The sequence below is a fragment of the Hordeum vulgare genome, chromosome 4H (assembly GCF_904849725.1).
Source record: "Hordeum vulgare subsp. vulgare chromosome 4H, MorexV3_pseudomolecules_assembly, whole genome shotgun sequence".
NCBI classification, from domain to species: domain Eukaryota; kingdom Viridiplantae; phylum Streptophyta; class Magnoliopsida; order Poales; family Poaceae; genus Hordeum; species Hordeum vulgare.
In genome coordinates, this window is record NC_058521.1 from 430,610,495 (window position 1) to 430,632,012 (window position 21,518).

General features: G+C 45.6%; 1 protein-coding gene across 1 annotated transcript; it reads right to left on the minus strand.

Annotated features, from left to right (window-relative positions):
* Positions 1–3,646: 3,646 nt before the first annotated feature.
* Positions 3,647–4,855, minus strand: LOC123446562 (ocs element-binding factor 1-like). The gene has a single exon (XM_045123134.1). The coding sequence runs from the start codon at positions 4,340–4,342 to the stop codon at positions 3,836–3,838; it is 507 nt and encodes a 168-aa protein (XP_044979069.1). The 5' UTR covers positions 4,343–4,855; the 3' UTR covers positions 3,647–3,835.
* Between the last annotated feature and the right edge of the window lie 16,663 nt (positions 4,856–21,518).

Consider the following 21,518-nt stretch of genomic DNA (forward strand, 5'->3'; position numbering starts at 1 on the left):
TGCATCACACGAGAACATACTCTTTAGTCGCCTTTCTTTATCAAGCACACACTAAAAAAAGTCAGAGTCCTTCGCCTTTCTTCTCCTCATAATGCCAACTACCATCTCAGCATCACCCTTTGCAATGAGCTTCATTTTCTCTCTGCATTACAGATTATAAATGTCCTGTTTGATAAGTCTGCACTTATCGTACGAACCATATCTCTTGATGAAGTTATCCATTTATTATATGCTTTCTTATCCCAGGCGCTTCGAGTGCCAATATCTCTCCCGCTTGCCATGTTGAATCCGTCTGTGTGACCACAAAAAACAAACCTCGTCGGGGCTAGCCATCGCGTGGTTATGATCATCCACGAATGATGCGACGAACCAAACTCCATGTTCTCTATCAAGCTTGACCACCATCTGTGCACCACAATGGCATCAAGTCTCGGGTCTAAGCCTACGCTTGCGGTCGTCCATGGTTATGAATTTCCTCTGTCTTTTTCCCGCCCTGGAGCAAAGAAACCGCTGGTACCGTATAATTCCTGAAGCACCTTTCACCTGTTTCACCTTCTATTTTCTGATGCTAAACCCACACTCTTTGGCGTGATTGCTGTAAAACATGTATGCATCCCCTTGCGATCGAAATGTCATAGCCATGATCTTCCAATGTGTCTCCAACATCTGCTGCTGCCTTTGAGCCTCCTCAGTGTCGATATCTGCATCATCGTGATCACTGCTAATACCATCTGGCTCCTCCTACAAAATTACATATGAAACTATGTCAACTACTTCCATTTATCTCATACTATTTTGTGATGTACAACATGTATGAACGAATCTGACTCAAGTTATCCGAGAATGATTTCTGGAAACTATTTTGCACATTGTCAACATCCACATCTTTCTGCAAGTTAATAAACAAAGACAAATATTTAGACCTGCCATAATTTTCTAATGCAAAAAATGAAATGAAAATACACGCCACTTACATTTTCACTATTCACACAATGTTCATTATTATCAAAATCCTCCGAAGGAAAGATATCATATGACGAGCACGAATCGTTGTCGCTGATGTCATCATCTTTGTTAACACTATCGGTTGTAGTGTTAGTCACCTTATCAGTATAATTCGCATCCCCATGAATGTGGTTTCTTGGTCCATGTCAACACCTAACTTGCAGAACTACACAACATTGATAATTTTCCTTGTGTTGGAACTCATACAGTGGATCATGCCGAAGAATAATTTGCAACACTAATACCATTACAACCACATGAACTAAATCACTACCATTCATCGTGTTAGGTTTAGATGCCAAACCTTGGGCCACGGTGTACACGTCGCCAGTCTAGGACGACGTGGCCTTCAGGGAGGGGGGCTTCGTCTTGATTCTAGCTCGTGGCGGCGTGGAATATGAGGAAGCCGTGGGTTTTTTGTCCGGATCCACGGCGGGGAGGACGGTGGTCGGTCGCGGCGGGGGATGACGTCAGTCGGTCGCGGAGAGGGATGATGGCGGTTAGTCACGGCGGAGGCAGCGTCGTTCACTTCCGCGGCGTGGGATGAGGACGGTGAGATGCGGCGTGGGACGAGGTTGGAACGCTCTTTGAACCAGCGACGACGTTGTTCCACACCTCTGGCGACAACCTGCCAGTTGAAGAAAATTGACCAGGAGGAGCGTGATCGTCGCATGGGCGCGAAGATCGTTCACCTTCCTGTTTTTCCACCTACACGGGCGGGCACGAAGATCATGTGGCAGATTGTTTTTTTCTTTCAAGCGGTGGGTATACGTGAGACGGCCTGCAGTGTATAATATAAGATGGGTCTACGCTTCTTTCATGTGATCATTCTGCCCTTCTATTAGAGCATCTCTAGCAGACCTTGCAGTTTCTGAAACTGCAAACGCAGTTTACAGTCCAGTGCAAACTGAGTTGCAGTTTCAGAAACGTGTTGTGCAGAACAGACACGACAAACAGAACTGCAAATTTAAACATTCAAACTACGCGGAAGATTAGTTCATCCAATACTAGTTCATCCGTTGTTCGTTAAGATTTACATGGGGGGGTAAACATTGCCACAGATGGCCAAAATGCGCTCGAAGACGTGGCCCTGACCCTAAGCAGACCAAAATTAGCTCACCGGAGCTCGCAAGGTGCGGCCGCGCCATCGCCGGAGTGCATTCACTCCTCGTCGGAGTCGTCGTCGACGTAGATGACGACGAATTTCCCCTTCTCGCGCGCCTTGGCGGCCTCCTGCTCGCGGTGGAGGCGGTCCTACTCGAGGCCCTGCTCGAGCAAGAGATGATTGATGTCGACCTCACGGCGGCGGCGCTTGGCGTCGTGTTCGACCTCCTCCGTGGAGCGCGCCGCGACCGCGCCTGTCACCGTGGCGAGGACCTCCTCGGGGACGAAGTCCTCGCGGGTCACCGAGCACTCGAAGGCGGTCGGATCGTAGATCTCGAAGCCGTCCTCGTCGACGGCGACCTCGCGGGCCGGAGTGTACGGCGACAACGCCGTGGTGGAGAGGGTCCAGGTGCCGGAGGAGCTCCCCTCCTCGAACTCCGGCGGTGGCGAATCGAGAGGCGCGGGGGCCGGCACGAGACCGTGGTGGATGTCAAACTCCTCGGTCTCCCTCCGCAGCAGCGACTCCGGCACCGGGAGCCCCCTCCCAGTCCATTTATGCGACGACCGCTTCCACGCGGTGTCGGCGGCGACGCACCTGCTGCAGATGCGGAGGAAGGGCGTCCATAACGAGCGAATCGGGCGGTTGGAGCTAGGGAAGCGACGGGAACTGCGACGACGAATTCAACGACGGGGATGAGGGTTTGGCCCCGCATATGGGAGCCCAAACGGCTTTTATGCCTACCCCGCATACATTTATGGATTCGCGGAAAATGTTTGCGGGCCGGGCTGTAGATGCGGGCCGGGCCGACCCGCAAACTCACCGAAACTTTGCAATTTTCGCGTAAAGATGCTCTGGGGGTCTATCAAAGTGGATCCCAAACACATGGTTTTACCAAAGCTCGGCAGATGGAACCACCATCTCCGTCGTGCGGGTCCGTGAATAGCGATGCATGCCGTCTGCCCGGCGTCGCGGCGTCTGCGGTGACGACAAGCGAGGAGACGCGAAGTCTGCCCGTCTGCATCACGCGCACGCCTCCACGCATCGACGTCTAGTCACGTTCGAGTGTCGCTGCTTTGTTTAAGGTGCGCAAGCACTTCGCGATCAGCAACTCAGCATCGGTTACGTCGGCGTCCGTATCAGCCGTATCAGATGGCTGCGACCGGCGCGTTAATTTGTTCGTTTGTGTGCAACGAACAATCGGCAACGTCTCCAATTTGTTTTCTTATTCAAGATTTGAATGCAGTGGTGTTTGGGAATCTGAACAAAGAGGAGTGTCGGATCTTTTTCATTTTATTTTTTTGCAAAAGGAGTATCCGTTGATGTGCTATTGGACGATGGCAAAATTTGACCGTGCCTTCAAAATATCCAGGTAACTCCTGCGCAAAAAAAAAAAAAAAAAAAAAATTATCCAGGTAACTATTGAAGACTAATGCACTAGCCAATGCGATTAAGAAATGATATCTCATAGGCTTTCTATAGATATTTTGCGATATCTGCTAGATACACATGTCAGCTATGGTTCAGGTGCAACACAACTTCACAAACTTGACTTATTCATATATTGTATAGAGCAACACATCACACTCTTGTGTACTACACGTACAAGTTCACAAGAAACTCACATAGTAGTTCCAAAACAAAAGTAGCCATAGCTCACGTCATCACACTACCAGTACCACACAAACACGCATTACATTACACACAATATGATAATATGCTCCCGAGTCAGAGCCACGGGAGACTCCCTGCATCGTCCATGATATCATCGAGCTGGTCCGGCTGGAGCAGCATCTGAATCTCCGGTGGCAGGGACAGGGGCGGCGCCAGTGGCGACTGCAGGCCGCCGTACAGCTGCGTGAGGTGGACGGGGATTTCCTGCACGTCCATCGGAACGCCGGCGAGCTCCCCGAGCACGCGGAGCTGGGAGTTCTGCTGCTCCAGAAGGCTGTACAGGTAGCGAGCGTCCGCAGAGAGCACGCGGTTCTGCTGCTGGACCAGGCTGCATTGCTGCTGCATGAGGGCGGTGGTGACGCGCATGGCCTCGTTATCGATCTCGAGCTGGGCCGCGCGAGCGGTCAGACTGCCCTCGCGCTGCTGCCTCTTTACGCGGGACCTCCGCGCCGAGAGGCGGTTGGAGGTCTTCCGTTTGCGCTGCCGCTCCTCCTCGGTGATCGCGCCGCCACGGCGTGGTGGCGCGGCCGCAGCAGCAGCGGCGGGCGGAACCATCTCCATTTGTTATATCACGCAGAAACACACCAGAGTAGGTAATTCCCGCTCGTGCCTGGGCGTGCCAGTGTACAGGGAGCGGTGGAGAAGGTACTTACTTGCAAGCCGGAGGAAGAAGAAGGTACGGAAACAAGAACGTAGTACAAGGAAACACACTAGACTACTACCACTACTATACTTTGGATCAGGAGAGGGGGGCGGATCAGGAGATCACGTAGAGGAAGTGGAGGAGCACGATGGAGAGGGAGTGCAGGCAGCAGATGTGGATGAGGCTAGGAGGCGGCAGCGTCGACATGGACGGCGCGGGCAACACTTCCGCCGGAGCTCGAAGGGTGCCAATAAAGGACTTCGCTGGGAACGGTGGTGTATATATGGTGGCGATGGAGGGGAGCCCTGTTGCCGGTGCATACGTACGCCGCCGGCCAAATTCGCTAGTGCTGTGTGCGCACCAACCAACTCGTACTAAAACCAAAACAAAAAAAGCACGGAGTCGCTTTTGTTGTTGCGCCGTTGGACTTGTCTCATTGGCGAAGCTGTCAGTGCTGCAGCATGCATGCACTCAATTTTCCAATGATGCCAAGGAAGTACGTAAGAAACTTCCAAGACCGGACAAACATGAAGGTTCTGTTTTTTTTCTAAATGGTCGTTCGAATATTATTTTTTTTGCGGGGATCGTTAAAATACTTAGTTCATTCGAGGTGTCCTTTGTCTGACCAAAAGGGCACCTGTGTATTTTACTTGTTTACTGAAACGATGGTGCATCAGGGAGTAGTACAACATGTCGACACACCGTGTCGGCATACGATTTCAGGTGGGTTTTTTTTTTTGCACCGACATGTCTCCTTCGACGAATTGGCCTATGGTGTTATGATCTGCCAACGAAAATTCACACAAGCATCTGGGAAGCAACGCAGAGCCAATATCAACCATCGCAGGCAGCTTATACTTGAATTCATCGGTTTGCGTTGACGTTAGAGCAGGACAGCAGGTTACCCAACACTCTTCTCGAGAAATAAACGATTCTTCAGATTAACCAATGCATACACAACACATAGGGAGGTCTGTATATTCGACGACAAAGATGCTAGGTACACAGCTAGTTCTCCTACGTGTTCCCGGCCGGGGGGAAACTACATCCCATGGCCATATTCAGATGTCCAGGTCGCTGGCGTCACGAGATAACATTAACAACAATATTGCCCACGGCTAAGCTAGTACAGTAGTTTCTTATCTTACCCCAACCAAGGGCGATTCAAGCAATAGTACATGTCGTTTTCGTTGGTAGCTAGGCTGGTAATTATAACTGGGTTTGCTTCTCAGCGAAGAGAAGGTGAACCCAGGGAATAAACAAGTGCAGGTAGACAACATATATGCATCTGCAGTCCAAGATCCTGCTGTTTTTTTGGCGCCTTTGTTGTACTTGACTAAATGATCAATTAGGAGGCGCCAGGTGCTTTTGCTTATGTAACCGTGTCGATGTCGCGTCGTGCCCTTTGGCGCCTCGTAGCCTTTCTGCTTGTGTGATAGTGGCAGGGAGAGTTAGCTGATTGAAGCTTTTGATGCTCACTACGTCACTTAGGTGAGAACACGCTATTGTCCTTTGGTTGCACTTTCAAGAGGAAGTATAGTGGGACTTGCTTATGATTCACCCAACTTTCTCTCTAGTTGCTCTGCTTGCGACAAGCATCGAACTTGGTTCCAAGAAAGCAGAGTTCATTTCGATGAACTCACCTTAGTGCCACATGATCGTTCGGCCATCTTATGGCTCGATTCATCATGTTTGTGTACTATGGAATAAAAAGTGACATCCAAATAATGGACCGTCTTACTGCCCGATTCATGTACCACAAGAGTTTTTTTATAAAGGAGGAATACCTCCGGCCTCTGTATCAAAAAGATGCATGCGGCCCCTTTATCTATACCTACTATTAAAGTAGGTAACGTTTCTGTCCGTCCGTCGTTGTCATCTTGCAAAAAAGCCTCTGATGTATTGGGTATTCAACCCCACTCATGATTTGAGTGAACAAAAAACGTTTCAGTTTTATTAAAAAAACACCACAACTCATATTATCCACCCCGTCCTCCATCGTGGGAGCGTCCTCCACCGCGGGACCCTCTCTCCGGCCCCGTCCTCCACCGCGGCCACGAGCACGCTCCTCTCCGACCCGTCCTACACCGCGGCCATGAGCACGCTCCTCTCCGGCCCCGTCCTCCGACGAGGTGCGTCGCTGCGCCTCTTGCCGCCGGCGTCCCACCGCAGCAGCCAAGCAAATGGAGAGGCGGCGCGGACGGAGTCCTCCATCCCAGGTGGGCCTCTCCAACGAGGTGAGCCCAGACGTAACCTTCTCAACCTCTCCATCATCTTCCGTTTCCGATTTGGATAGAAATTGCTCCTTATGTATCTCAGAGTACATATGCCTCGCATTAACACCGGACAATAAGTACACCACCATGAGTGGAGGTGAAGGTGAGAGTAAAACTAACAAAGCCACAAACCAAACAATGCAAACATTTGTGAGCCATTTTGCAAAGATGGTAAGGTGAAAGCATAATTCTTCATTTTGAGATTAGTTGATGTGGGTCATAAATCAAACAATTAGTCATGTAACAGGCGATGGTTAAAGGGTGTGATGATTTTTTTTTCCGGTGCAACGCACGGGCATTTTTGCTAGTATTAAATAAACCCACAAAAAAGTCAGCGGTCCAAGTACAATTTTATAAAGAAGCTGTGAAATAATCTCAAAATGAAAAAAATGCCACAACCGGCGGAAAATAGGACTAGATGTCTAACGACCTATCCTACTAGTGGATCGTCATTCAAACCGGTTGTAGATATTTCGAGCTACCATCTCCCATCGGGTAGACTCCGTAACCAAAGGCTCCCTGGTTTCTGCAGGGGTGAGCAACGACCACATGCGGATCAAAGAAGTTGCCCTTTGTAATACCTGCAAAAAAATGTACTATTTTGTGTGTTGAAAACCATGTCATTTCTACAATTCTATATAGCCCATAGTAAAGCACATACTCCTATCCGAATATGTCTCGCAGTATATATCTCTACTCCATTTAGCCACGTCCCAAATAACGTGTGAATACTATCTGAAGGTACGATATTAAAGGCTATATGAATGGATCTCCACAAAAATTTTGCTAACGGACAGTCTAGAAAAAGGTGTTTGATGGTCTCATGGTGATCACATAAGCTCCATCTTGTGTTGTCCTCCCAATTACGCTTTGCCAAATTATCCTTAGTGAGGATCACCTCCTTGTGAACGAACCACATGAAGACTTTGATTCTTAAGGGCACTTTGATCTTCCAAATATGAATGGACTTGGGAATCGGTCCAGAGTCAATAAGGTTCAAATACATCGATTTCGCCGAAAAGATGCTATTTGTAGATAACTTCCATTGAAGTCTATCATATTCATCCGATAGATGAACATCCATCAACCTTCTGACTAGATGAAGCCAAGCCACCCATTGATCACGCAAAAGACCCCTTCGGAATTGTATATTTAGAGGAACATATTGTAATAATGTAGCACCGTAAGCCTCCTTACGTTGTACAATATTATAGAGAGAAGGATATTGCATGGCTAGCAGCGTCTCCCCTAACCACGTATCCTCCCAGAATCTCGTCAACTCACCATTTCCAACGATAAACTTAGACCTATGGAAGAAAGTTGTTTTTGTTCTCATCAAGACTTTCCAAAAAGGTGAATCGTTGGGTCTGACGGTGACCTGGGCCAAGGTCTTAGCTTGTACTTATTTTGTAAAATTTGTACCCACATGCCTTCAGTCTCCACAGACAGTTTGAACAACCACTTACTGAGCACACATCTGTTCTTTACCTATAAATTCTCAATCCCCAATCCCCCTTGGTCTTTGGGCCTACAAATAATATCCCATCTAGAAAGTCTATACTTTCTCTTAACCTCATCACTCTACCAGAAGAAGCTGGATCTATAAAAGTTTAGCCTTTTGCGTACCCCTACAGGTATCTCAAAGAAGGACAAAAGGAACATCGGCATGCTCGTGATAGTGAATTAATCAGTATTGGTCATCCTCCATAGGACATAAGCTTGTCCTTCCAGCAGCTTATTTTTTCTCGAAACGATCTTCAATACACTTCCACTCCTTGTTAGATAACTTTCGACGGTGAATTGGTATGCCTAGATAACTGAATGGTAGGCTACCTAGTTCACATCCAAACAGTTGTTTATACGTATCCTGCTCTTCTTTGGCTCTCCCAAAGCAGAACATTTTCCTTTTATGAAAAATAGTTTTCAAGCCAGACAACTGTTCGAAAAAACAAACTATCGGTTTCATATTTCTAGCCTTTGCTATATCATGTTCCATGGAAAGAATAGAATCATATGTGTATTGTAGTATGGACACTCCACCATCCACTAGATGTGGTACTAATCCTTCTACTAGGCCTTCCTCTTTAGTCGTACCTATCATAATTGCCAACATATCTGCAACTATATTAAATAGGATAGGGGACATTGGGTCTCCCTGTCGTAGACCTTTGTGCGTTTGAAAATAATGTCCAATGTCATCATTAACCTTAATTCCAACGCTACCTTTTTGTACAAAGGATTCAACGTGCTTCCTCGATAAGTCAGCAAAACCCTTCATACATAGATCTTGTTGTAGGAATGGCCATTTGACTTTGTCATACGCTTTCTCAAAATTCACCATGAAGATAATCCCATCTAGTTTCTTCGAGTGAATTTCGTGCAAGGTTTCATAAAGGACAACCACACCATTTAGTATGTTTCTTCCTAGCATGAAAGCCGTTTGACTTGGTTGCACTACAACATGTGCAATCCGTGTCAATCTATTCGTCCCAAACTTAGTGAAAATCTTGAAACTCACATTAAGCATGCAGATAGGACGGAATTGTTCAATGCGCACCGCCCCCTCCTTCTTTGGAAACAACATGATAGTCCCAAGTTTAGGTGGAAAAGCTACAAGTGAGCATTAAACAAATCATGGAACATTGGAAGTAAATCATATTTAATTATATGCGAGCATCTCTTCTAGAACTCAGCAGGAAACCCATTCGAGCTTGGTGCCTTATTATTCTTCATTTGTGCAATGGCCTCAAATACTTCTTTCTCCATGAATGGTGTAGAAATAATCCCATTCTCGTCTGTTCCGAGTTGAGGGATATCTCCCACCACTTTCTCCTCCATGGACAAAAAGTTATCCTCGGGAGCCACGAACAACTATTTATAATATTCAGAGATATATAATTTTAGGCTCTCATGCCCTACAGTTGTACCCTCATCTTGCTCAAGTTGGCATATTTTTTTTCTTTCTGTGCTTTCCATTAAAAATCAAATGGAAGAACTGTGTGTTGTCATCCCCTTCTACTACCTGTCGCACTTTAGCTCTGAGTGCTCACTTCAACTCCTCCTCTCTCAGAAGGAGTTTGAGCTTTTGCTCAGCCTGCGTTTTATATGCCCTATCAGTTGCATCTAGCAATAAGGATTGAGCTTTTAGATCTAACTCATTTATAAGGTTAAGAAGCCTTTCGTTTTCCACCTTATAAATTCCTCTTTCATTCTTTGCCCAACCCTTTTGGAACTGCCACAAGTGCCTAATCTTATTTTGCCATTTATCCACATTCGATCTCCCCCTGTGGCCCTAGCCCATTATCTAGCTATGAGGTCCATAAAGCTTTCTCTCTCAAACCAGGCTAATTCGAAAGAGAAAATGTTCTTGTTGCCCATGTGTGTTGCTTCCCCGAAGTCAACAAGTAGTGGGGTACGATCGAAGATTGCTCTTTGCAATGCTTGGACAGTCACCAGAGGGAATTTCTCTTCCCATTCCACACTAGTGTGAACCCAATCCAACTTCTCAAAAGTTGGGTTGGGTAGCATGTTTGCCCAAGTAAATTTTTTGCCCGAGAGTTCAGTCTCGCGCAAGTCTAAACTTTTGATGATAGTGTTAAACATAAATGACCATCTGCCATTTAAGATATCATTATTTTTTCATATCTCCTTATGATATTAATATCCCCCTGACTAAAACCGTTAACCGTTCATCTCCACAAACCCTAACCATGCCAGCCAGGAAGTCCATCTTTAGCTCAGGCTGGGCGGCTCCATAAACGGCGATAAGCGCCACTAAAACCCATCCTCCTTCGAGCGCACCATAAACTTGAGAACAAAGTCCCCGAATGACACGTTCCGGACTTCGAGCATCTCGCACTTAACCCCAAGTACGATCCCACCGGACCTTCCTCTTGGTGGTAAGCAGTGCCAATCAAAATCAACTGCACCAGATAGGGTGCTAAGAAATTGTGAAGTTAAATTATCCCTAACGGTTTCCATTAGGGGAATAAAGTCAAGTTTGTGCTCCAAAGATGCTTCTCCGAGAAACCTTCTTTTAGCCAAGTCTTCTAGACCTCTGCTATTCCAAAAGATTCCTTTCATCTTTCATCATAGAATTTTTTTTGCAGATTTAAATCTTGCGCTTCTACGTATCGCAGATAAAGGATAAGCCCTCCTCTTCTAGGTTCGTTTGGGTTTATCCTAGCTAGCCAGCCGGTCCATACAACCGGTCTCAGGCTGAACGCCAGCCTCTGGTTGCTTAGGGGCCATATACCCCTCCGAACCAATGGCGTCATACTCATATGATATCACAACTGATGGTACTAGATCCTCACATAGGCTCTCTAGTGCCCCAATTCCAAGAGCATTAATTTCATCATCATTACTATGTTTAATAGTTGTGATATTCCTAATCATTTCCATTGCCCTCTCCACATCTAAGTCTAGCAGATCATTCACAGATTTTGAGATTTCCTTCCCATTATTACCCAATGACACTCCTAGCTTATTGACATTTAAAATAATATCCTCCTCAGGGAAATGCAAAAAAGAACATCTAGTGTTGACCAACAAACCTGTAGTTGCCTCGACGTCACGAAGCTTCGCCATCCTCATGGCACGACCCAAATGCAGGTCATCAATGTCCGGTTGAGCTTGGAGACGAAGCTCGTCCATCTATCTCCAGTCGCCGGGTCCAGGATCCCTCCGGAAGGGATGACATATTCAGTGGCGGGTCCTACAAGGTTCTAGTCGTCTGCCATGTGCCTTGCTGGATCACCCACTGTGGCGCTCGATAGTGCGTGGGCACCAGGCTTGGGTCCAGTTGATTGCACTTGGCCTCCTACCGTATGCCCAGATGGAGCGAAGTCGCCCATAGACGCGCCCACCGATGAGATATGGTCGCCTACCACGTGCTCACTGATGTGCACCATCTCAGGTAAAGTTGGGGCGTGATCGCCTGCCATTGCCCCAGCCAAATCCCCCATCATCCTCTGCGGGGTCATCACGTGCCAGCTCGGCGTGCTAGCAACATGCTGATGACGAGTTGATGGATATACTTCTCGCCTCTCGTTGGTTACCCCAAGTGGAAGGTGAAGATGTGATACTTCTCCATCGTATCTACTTTTCCAAACTCTTTTGCCCTTGTTTTGGACTCTAATTTGCATGATTTGAATGGAACTAATCCGGATGGCGCTGTTTTCAGCAGAATTGCCATGGTGTTGTTTTTTGCGCAGAAACAAAAGTTCTCGGAATGACCTGGAAATTTACGAGGATTTTTTGCGGAATATATAAAAAATAATGGTGCAAGAATTACCTGGAGGGACGGAGCTAGGAGCCCACAAGCCTAGGAGGTGCGGGCCACGCCTAGCAGGCTTGTGAGGCCCTCGTGGCTCCGCCGCCTCCAACTCCAGCTCAATATAGTCTCTCTCGCCCAGAAAAAATTAAGAGAGAAGAGTTCATCGCGTTTCACGACACGGAGCCGCCGCCACCACCTGTTCTTCCTCTGGAGGGCAGATCTGGAGTCCGTTCTGGGCTCCGGAGAGGGGAAATCGACGCCGTCGTCATCACCAACCATCCTTCATCGCCAATTCCATGATGCTCTTCATTGATCGTGAGTAATCTCATCGTAGGCTTACTAGACGGTGATGGGTTGGATGAGATCTATCATGTAATCGAGTTAGTTTTGATGGGGTTTGATCCCTAGTATCCACTATGTTCTAAGATTGATGTTGCTACTACGTTGCTATGCTTAATGCTTGTCACGGGCCCGAGTGCCATGATTTCAGATCTGAACCTATTATGTTTTCATCAATATATGTGTGTTCTTGATCCTATCTTGCAAGTTGTAGTCACCTACTATGTGTTATGACCCGGCAACCCCAGAGTGACAATAACCGGAACCACTCCCGGAGATGACCATAGTATGAGGAGTTCATGTATTCACTAAGTGCTAATGCTTTGTTCCGGTTCTCTATTAAAAGGAGACCTTAATATCCCTTAGTTTCCATTAGGACCCCGCTGCCACGGGAGGGATAGACAATAGATGCCATGCAAGTTCTTTTCCATAAGCACGTATGACTAAATACGAAATACATGTCTGCATTACATTGACGAACTGGAGCTAGTTACATATCTCCCCATGTTATAACTGTTACATGATGAATGTCATCCAACATAATTATCCATCACCGATCCAATGCCTACGAGTCTTTTCCTACTAGTCCTTGCTACATTACTTTACCGCTATTGTTGTCACTGTTGCTACTGTTACCGCTACTGATGTCACTTCTGTTACTATTACCGCTGCTATCGTTACTGTCACACTACTTTGCTATTGAAACTTTGATGCAGATACTAAGTCTTTCAAGTGTGGTTGAATTGACAACTCAACTGCTAATACTTGAGAATATTCTTTGGCTTCCCCTTGTGTCGAATCAACAAATTTGGGTTGAATACTCTACCCTCGAAAACTGTTGCGATCCCCTATACTTGTGGGTTATCAAGACTATTTTCTGGCGCCATTTCCGGGGAGGCATAACTCTATTCTCTGAGTCACTTGGGATTTACGTCTGTTGATCACTATGAGGAATCCGAGAGATCGAAAAACTGAAGTGTTTCCCTCAACTACGAGGACAGGTAAGGAACTGCCATCTAGCTCTGCACTTGATTCACCTTCAGTTATGAGTAAATTTGCGACACCACCACCTACTAGAAATTCTGATGTGTTGCCTGTGCTTGATGATGCTATTTCTGCTATCCATGATGCTTATGATGATGCTTTGCTTGATACTGCTTTCCCACTCGGTGCATTTCTTGATGCACAAATTGCTAGAGTTGTTGTTGAATGTGATGATACTTCTGAAACTGATGAAATTATTGAAGTAGAACCTGCTATTTCACCAGTTAGAACTATCTCTCCTAGATATGAATTGCCTAATATACCTGAGGGTTATGTTATGGAGGGAGAGATAGCTGAAGACTTTCTTGCTTGTAAGGATAGCTATGATCTTGAGAATTTATTGTGCAAGTGGAAAGAAAAATCTCTGAATGCTAGAATGAAATACGATCCTAAGTTTGCTACTTCACCCATCTTTGTCACCGATAAGGATTATGAATTCTTTGTCGATCCTGAGTTAATCACTTTGGTAGAATCTGATCCTTTTCACGGTTACGAGTCTAAAACGGTTGCAGCACATCTTACTAAGCTGAATGATATAGCCACCCTATTCATGAATGAGGAAAAATTCACCACTACTATAACCTTAAGTTGTTTCCTTTCTCGCTAAAGGGTGATGCTAAGACTTAGTTTACTTCTCTTGCTCCCGGTTGTGTGCGTAGTCCCCAGGATATGATATACTACTTTTCTGAGAAATATTTTCCTGCCCATAAGAAACGAGCTACCTTGTAGGATATATATTACTTTGTGCAAGTTGAAGAAGAGAGTCTCCCACAAGCTTGGGGGAGGCTTGTCCAGTTACTGAATGCTTTGCCTAATCACCCTCTTGAGAAAATGAAATACTTGATATCTTTTTTAATGGACTAACCTGTCACATCCCTGAAACCTATTAGGGTTTAGCAAGTTGTGCTCATGTCTTCTTTCTTTGCGCCCAAGAAAATGAAATGAAATCCAAAAGCAAAGCAAAGAAAACCAAAGAAAAACCCTAGCCACCCCTTATTCAAAAACAATTCAACTATTGCCAAAATCAATGAATCCAAAATGGCCATTAAAAAAGTTCATCTTCTCTGATAAATGTTGAAAACGAGATATCAGGGGAGAAACATATTTTCAAACTACTTTTGGCATTTTTTTAGTTTTGAAAGTCACTGAAATCAATTATATAGTTGATTTCAAATAATTTAAAGTTTCCAAAAATGTTGAAAACTCTATGTGTAGTTGGAAATATTTCAACTAACACCCCAGTATTTTTAAAACTATTTTTGATTTAGTTTTGGAGCCAAAATAAATAGAAACAAATGTCAGAAGAATAAACAGAAACTGGAAAGAAGAAAAAAAAGAAAGAAAACTATCTAACGCTTACCTGAGGCCGAGCCCACCTCCACGCCTGTCGTCTTCCTCCTTCGCCAGTCGGAGCAGGAGGTGGTCGCCGCTCCTCCCGGCGCGCCCACGCACCTACGTGCACGCCTGCTTCACCCCGATGCGCTGGCGAGGGAGGATAAGTCTCCCGGGATCCATTCCCACCTCTTCCCCCTCCTCATTCACGCTCTCTCCTCTCTCTCTCTCTTCCTCAGCCGCCATGACCGCGAGCTCGAGCTCGAGCTAGCCATCGCTCAGGCAGTCCTCCTCCGCCCCCTGAGTGTGCTGTTCGCTCCGCCTCGTCGAGCTGGTCGTCTCTGACAAAGGAAAGAAGCCCCCGAGCCCTGCATCGCCGGATCTCCATCGTCTTCAACCTCGGATCCCCGGAGCTCGCCGCCGTCGTTCTCCCTTCTCCGACCGTCCCCGAGCCCGCTCTCGTCGCCTCTGCACTCCTCATGAGCCCACGATGCTTTCCCCCATGTTTTCCCCCTCGATCCCTTCCTCTTTCGCCCGATTCCACCAGAGCCCGACGAGATCCGCCGCGGGAGCTCGTCGCCGGTAGCTCTCCGGTGAACGGCTGATCATTCTAAGGCCACCAACAGCTTCAGCGTGTTGCGTAGATGCTGTAGGAGCTAAACCCCGCACGAATTGGCTTCGGTTTCAATGACCTCGTCGTTGCCCGATCTCCGGCAGCCGCCGAGCTCGTCGCCGGCGTCATCTCCGGCCACCTTAGCCCCAGTTCTATGCAAAAATGGAACCGCGGCTGAGTGCTCGTTCATCTAGTGCCCTCCGCATGAAGTTTGGTCGCTGGAATAGAAAACCCGAGCCCCTCCGCCGTCTCTGTGGTCGCCGGAGCTCACCGCCGGCGAGTTCCACCTCGCCGTAGGTGGATCTGAGCCTCCCTGAGTCACTGACATGTGGGGCCACCTTCAAACTAATTAAGTTTAATAAAAATAAAAATAACTTATTTAATTAACCTAAACAGACACTGACAGGTGGGTCCTACTCTATAATTAGCTAATTAAGTTAAAATTTAACTAAAACTGGCTAGAGTCACTGACCACTGGGTCCCACTGGTCAGGTTTGACTTTCAACGGCCAGATTGGCCTGCTGATGCAATAAAACCTTTTTATGTTTAAAAATAATTTAGAATAGGTCCAAAACTTTGGAAATTCATATAAAATTGAATATAACTCCAAATTGGACAAATAATATATGAAAAATTATTAGAAAAATTCAATGAACACAATGGTGCTACTTTCATGCATGAAAAATAAAGTTATGAAACAGCATCAGATCAAATCAATTAAATGATTAAGATAAATATGCCATTTCAAATAATATTTGAATTTGGATTTCAAACCAGATGCAAACTAAGGTTTCACCAACCACATTGAAACATATCACCCTTCATTTTATGCCATGTTCATGCATCATGACTGTTGCATATGATTGTTATTGATTGTATGTTGTTATTCGATAGGCCCCGCCCCTTCGGATACGACTGATTATCCGGCTGACGGATATCACCCCTCTGCTGAGCAACAAGGAAAGCAACCATTTTGATCATCCCGATAAATCCCATGTTCTCGCTCCCGCTCTTACTTATTGCATTAGGTCAAAATGCTTTCAATGCTTTTACTATGTTAGTTGAACCCATTCCTTTGCATGACCTCTCTTTGTCATAGTAAATAGCTAAACCTTGCAACCTAGCATACCTGGTAGATGCTTGAGCCATGATGTGTCTTATCCTGCTATGCATGCTATGCTTAGAATTGTGTAAGGTCTGTCATCTGGGTGATGAACAGGATCGTGAGAATGTGTTCAGTTAATAAAGGTTGTGTGTTGAACCTGATTTGGTAAAGGTACTGGTGAAAGGCTATGTAGGAGTACATGGAGGGTTGTTTCATTGGAGCCGTCCTTAGGAACTGAGTTCCGTGTATGTAATCCAAGACAAGATACTACCACATGCTAGGCCCTGAAATATGACCCCGCTCGACTTATTAATCGCTTAGTACTCGGTCCAGGAGTTGCAAGTAGTTTCTGGTGTTTATAGTCATGCTGGTGGCCGTGCGTAGCGCTGACCTTAGAGGTGGGCTATCATGCGGTAGGCAGTGGCACGGTGTACCAAGTGGCACCCGGATGGTGGGCTTGGGAACCCTGCGCACATCGTTTGGGGCCGTGGCGGAAACCTCGGCCGGACTTCCGTGCGGGTTACCCTCAGATAGGCGATAAACCTGGACTAGGTATTACAGCGGTTAACGGTCGTGGCCGACTCCCTCGCTGGGCTTCCGCTTGAAGGTTGCCAAGGTGCATGACGTGCACATGGCGATAAGTGGCGAGAGCGTGTGTGAAGAAGTACACCCTTGCAGGGTTATGATCTATTCGAATAACCGCGTCCGCGGATATGGACTACTTGGAAACATATGTTGTTCATAGACAACTATAATGGCTACTCATAAAAATGTCAAGATAAGTGTGAGTGTCGTGGATGGCATTTCCGTAGGGAGACGGAATGATTGCACGATGGAGTATTGTTGTGGTGTTAGTGGACTCGTGTGCGAGAAAACAAAGTTGTCAAAGCTATTTGAAAATGTAAGTTTGTCTAGCCAAGAGGCAAATGCTGGCTTTCTGCATGAAACCCCACCACTCCTTGTTGATACATTGCATGAGTAGTTCGATTGTCCTAAAGTCTTGCTGAGTACCTTTGTACTCACGTTTTCTTAATAATTTGTTGCAGAGGTTGTTAATGACCCTAATGGTGGGTTCTATCTAGACGTTGACAACGACGAGTAGTTGGTGTCCCAGCTACCATCTGGCCCTAGGTTGGGCTTGTAGATAGTCAGGCCATGTGCCTTTACCTTTCCACCTGTCTGTACTCAGACAGCTTTAATATTCCGCTGGCTTGTAAGACTTGTTTGTATGACTTGTGATGATGGGTCGTGAGACCCCTATCTGTGTAATATTATGTGTGAGGCCCGTCCGAGCCTTCTAAATAAAGTTTGTGTGTTTATGGTTATGTTGTGATGCCATCGATGTATCTATGCATATCGGTATGCCATGCGTACGTGTGTTGCACTTGATATGTATGGGGTTCGAATACCTAGTCGTATGCCTTAGTAGCACTCCTTACGGGGAAATGCCCCTTTGTGATTCCATCGATCCATGGTAGTTCGCTACTGCTCCGGACACATTGGTTGACCGGCATGTGTCCTTCTTAGTTGTTGTGTCTGTCCCTTTGGAAATGTCACGCGTTGTAATGGAGTCCTTATAGATTGCTACGACTCGTCTACATTCGCTGATGACCGACACCTGCTTTGCTGGGTCATGTATGTCTGTCCCTGTACGGAACTGCCGCTTGAGTTTATGACTAGACATGTCGATCCGGGTTCTTTGACATTGGAACGCCAGTGACACAATTGCATACGCGAGTCAAAAGGCGCAAACGGTCCCGGCTAAGGTAAGGCTGTAGCCGTGGGGATAACCGTGCATGAGACAGCAAAGAGATGTGATGTGTTACACGCTGGATTCCTATGGCTTAGGATCGGGGTCCCGACATAACCGATGTTTCTAGGGACCACCTAGATAGTTGTGATGGTTGTGTTTTTAGGGAAAGAATTGTGGAACAAGCTGAAATTCTATTGAATAATATCTTGAGCAATGATAATGCTTGGACTATTACCGAACCACCTCCGAAGCCAACTCTAAAGAAAAGAGGTATTCTATTCCTCAGTCCTGAAGATATGCAAGAAGCCAAGAAATCTATGCAAGAGAAAGGTATTAAATCTAAAGATGTTAAGAATCTACCACCTATCAAAGAAATACATGGTCTTGATAACCTAACACAGGTAGTAGAGGTACATTCTCTTCGTAGATTCAATGAGAGTGATATTCCTTATGATAAACCTGCTAGCTTATGCTTAGATGAATTCGATAACTTTGTTGCCAAACAACAAAGTTTCAATGATTATGTTAGTAGACAATTGGAACAAAATTCTCGTATGATTAGTCATATAAGTGCTTGTGTGGATAGAAATGCCAATGATCTTAAGCATTTGAGTAAACACGCCTCGATGGTCACTACTCAAGTAGAACAAGTACTTAAGGCTCAAAATGACTTGCTCAATGAGTTGAATGACAATTATGTTAGAGTTGTCACTAGAGGTGGTAGAATGACTCAGGAACCTTTGCATCCTGAGGGCCATCCTAAGAGAATTGAACAAGATTCTCAGGGAGTTAACATTGAGGCACCTAGTCATCCTGGTAATAGGAAGAAAAAGAAAGATGATAGGAACTTGCATGCTAGCAATCCTGTTGCTGTTACACCCGAGAATCCAAACGATGTCTCTGTTTCTGATGCCGAAACACAATCTGGTGATGAACATGAGCCTAGTGATAATATTGATAGTGGTGCTCGTGTTGATGCTCAACCTAGTAATGATAAGGATGTGGAGATTGAACATGTTGTTGATCTTGATAACCCACAACCTAAGAACAGGAGATATGATAAGAACGAATTTATTGCTAGGAAGCATGGTAAAGAAAGAGAACCATGGGTTCAGAAACCCATGCCCTTTCCTCCCAAACCATCCAAGGAAAAGGATAATGAGTATTTTGAGCGCTTTGTTGAAATGATTAGACCTGTCTTTCTGCAAATGCGTTTGACAGATATGCTCAAAATGTCTCCTTATGATAAGTACTTGAAAGATGTTGTGACTAATAAAAGGAAGATACCTGAGGTTGAGATTTCCACCATGCTTGCTAATTACACCTTCAAGGGTAGAACTCCTAAGAAACTAGGTGATCCCGGAGTGCCCACTATACCTTGCTCCATTAAAGGAAATTATGTTAGAACTGCTTTATGCGATCTTGGAGCCGGTGTTAATGTTATGCCTCTCTCTCTTTATCGTAGACTTGAATTGGATAAGTTGACACCTACTGAAATGTCTTTGAAAATGGCCGACAGATCAACTTCTTTTCCTATCGGCATTTGCGAGGATGTGCCTATTGTGGTTGCTAACGTTACTATCTTAACGGACTTTGTTATTCTGGATATTCCCGAGGATGATGCCATGGCGGTCATCCTTGGAAGACCCTTTTTAAACACTGCAGGGGCTGTTATTGATTGCAACAAAGGCAATGTCACTTTCCATGTTAATGGTAATGGGCATACGGTGCACTTTCCGAAGAAACAATATCGAGTACATTGCATCAATGCTATTGAAAAATCTTCATCAATTCTTATTGGAAGCTTTGAATGCCCTATACCTACTGTCAAGATGAAGTATGATTTACTTGTTAGGGATATGCACATCCCCGTTGAGGTAACCTAGTGATTATTCGAAAATTCTCCGATTTTATGTGATTCGAAAAAGGTTTGTCAAGGAGACTTGATCAACCTCATTGACGGATTTCTTTTGATGACCATGAGATGGATGAATCTAGGAGTCACAACCCTGTGTTCCCAATTTTTGCTTTATGTTGCTTAGAAGAAAAATGATAAATTTAATTTTATTTTCCTGTTTTCTGCTTTTTCCATCCCTTAGAAAAGTGTCCCGAAAATAAAAGTTCTTCAATTGCCCTAAAATTCAAGTATGATTTTTTCTGGAATTTTTGAAAATTTCTGAGATAGAAAGCTAGTCAGGGGGATGCACCAGTGGGCCACAAGCCCAGGAGGCCCGGCCACCCCCCCTCGCCGGGCATGGGAGGCTTGTGGGCCCCACGTGACCCCCTCCACTTATTCCAGCTCCCATCTCCTTCTTCTACCTCCAGAAAAAATCATTCCACAGCTCAAACCCGTGTTCTTGCTCCTCTTGCTGCATTTTTCGATCTCCTTGTGCAAAGCCCCATTCACCAAACTATTTTGGGGAGTTGTTCCTTGGTATGTGACTCCTCCATTGGTCCAATTAGTTTTTGCTCTAGTGTGTTATTCGTTGCGTATTTTTGCTGCCTTGGTGACCCTATTCTTGAGCTTTGCATGTTAATTTTAGTTGGTCCCAAGTAGTTTTCATGCATGACGTGGCCTCTAGGCACTTGTAGGAGTAGTTGCTATGAGTTTTGTTAATCCTCGTTCACTTTTCTTTTGAGTCACTAAAAATTTCAGATATTTTCAGAGAAAGAAAAAGGAAAATATGAGGAGGTTCCTAAGAGGCTCTTCAAGCCGTGACCCCAAGAAAGGTGAAAATGAGAAGAAGAAACCCAAGTATCCGATCCCCGGAGCGTGCGAGTGGCCAAGCGATGTGTTCTTACGTGCCGCCGGTCTTTATGAGGATTTTTATTACTTGGTGGAGAACGCAGGCCTTACTGCATTTGTTGAAGATAAGTGTCCATAATACCTCCTCCACACTAATATTTTTCGTGCAAAGCTTTAACTTATATCCAAGGAAGAATCCTCCTATGGTTGAGTTGAAGTTATATGATATCCCCCAGTGCATGTCACTTTAGGATTTTTGCAATGTTTGCAAATTACCTTATGTTGGGGATATTCATGAACCTCGTCCACGCGACTTGGAGGCTTTCATTGATACTATTGTTGTAGGATAGGAGAGAGGAGTGTCTTGTGCTAGAGTTGCTAGTATACATTTTCCCGTGCTTCGGTATTTCTCTCTATTCATGGGAAAATGTTTGATTGGCCGTGGAAAAGCTGGGGCTCTAAGCTCCCCAGATCTTGCGGTTTTGCGCGAAGCTATTTATAATGATAAAACTTATAGCTTGGGCGCTATAGTGGCTCAATGGTTGAACACGAACCGTACTAAAGGCGTTGTTTATGGAGGTATCTATGCTACCCGTCTTGCTAAACAT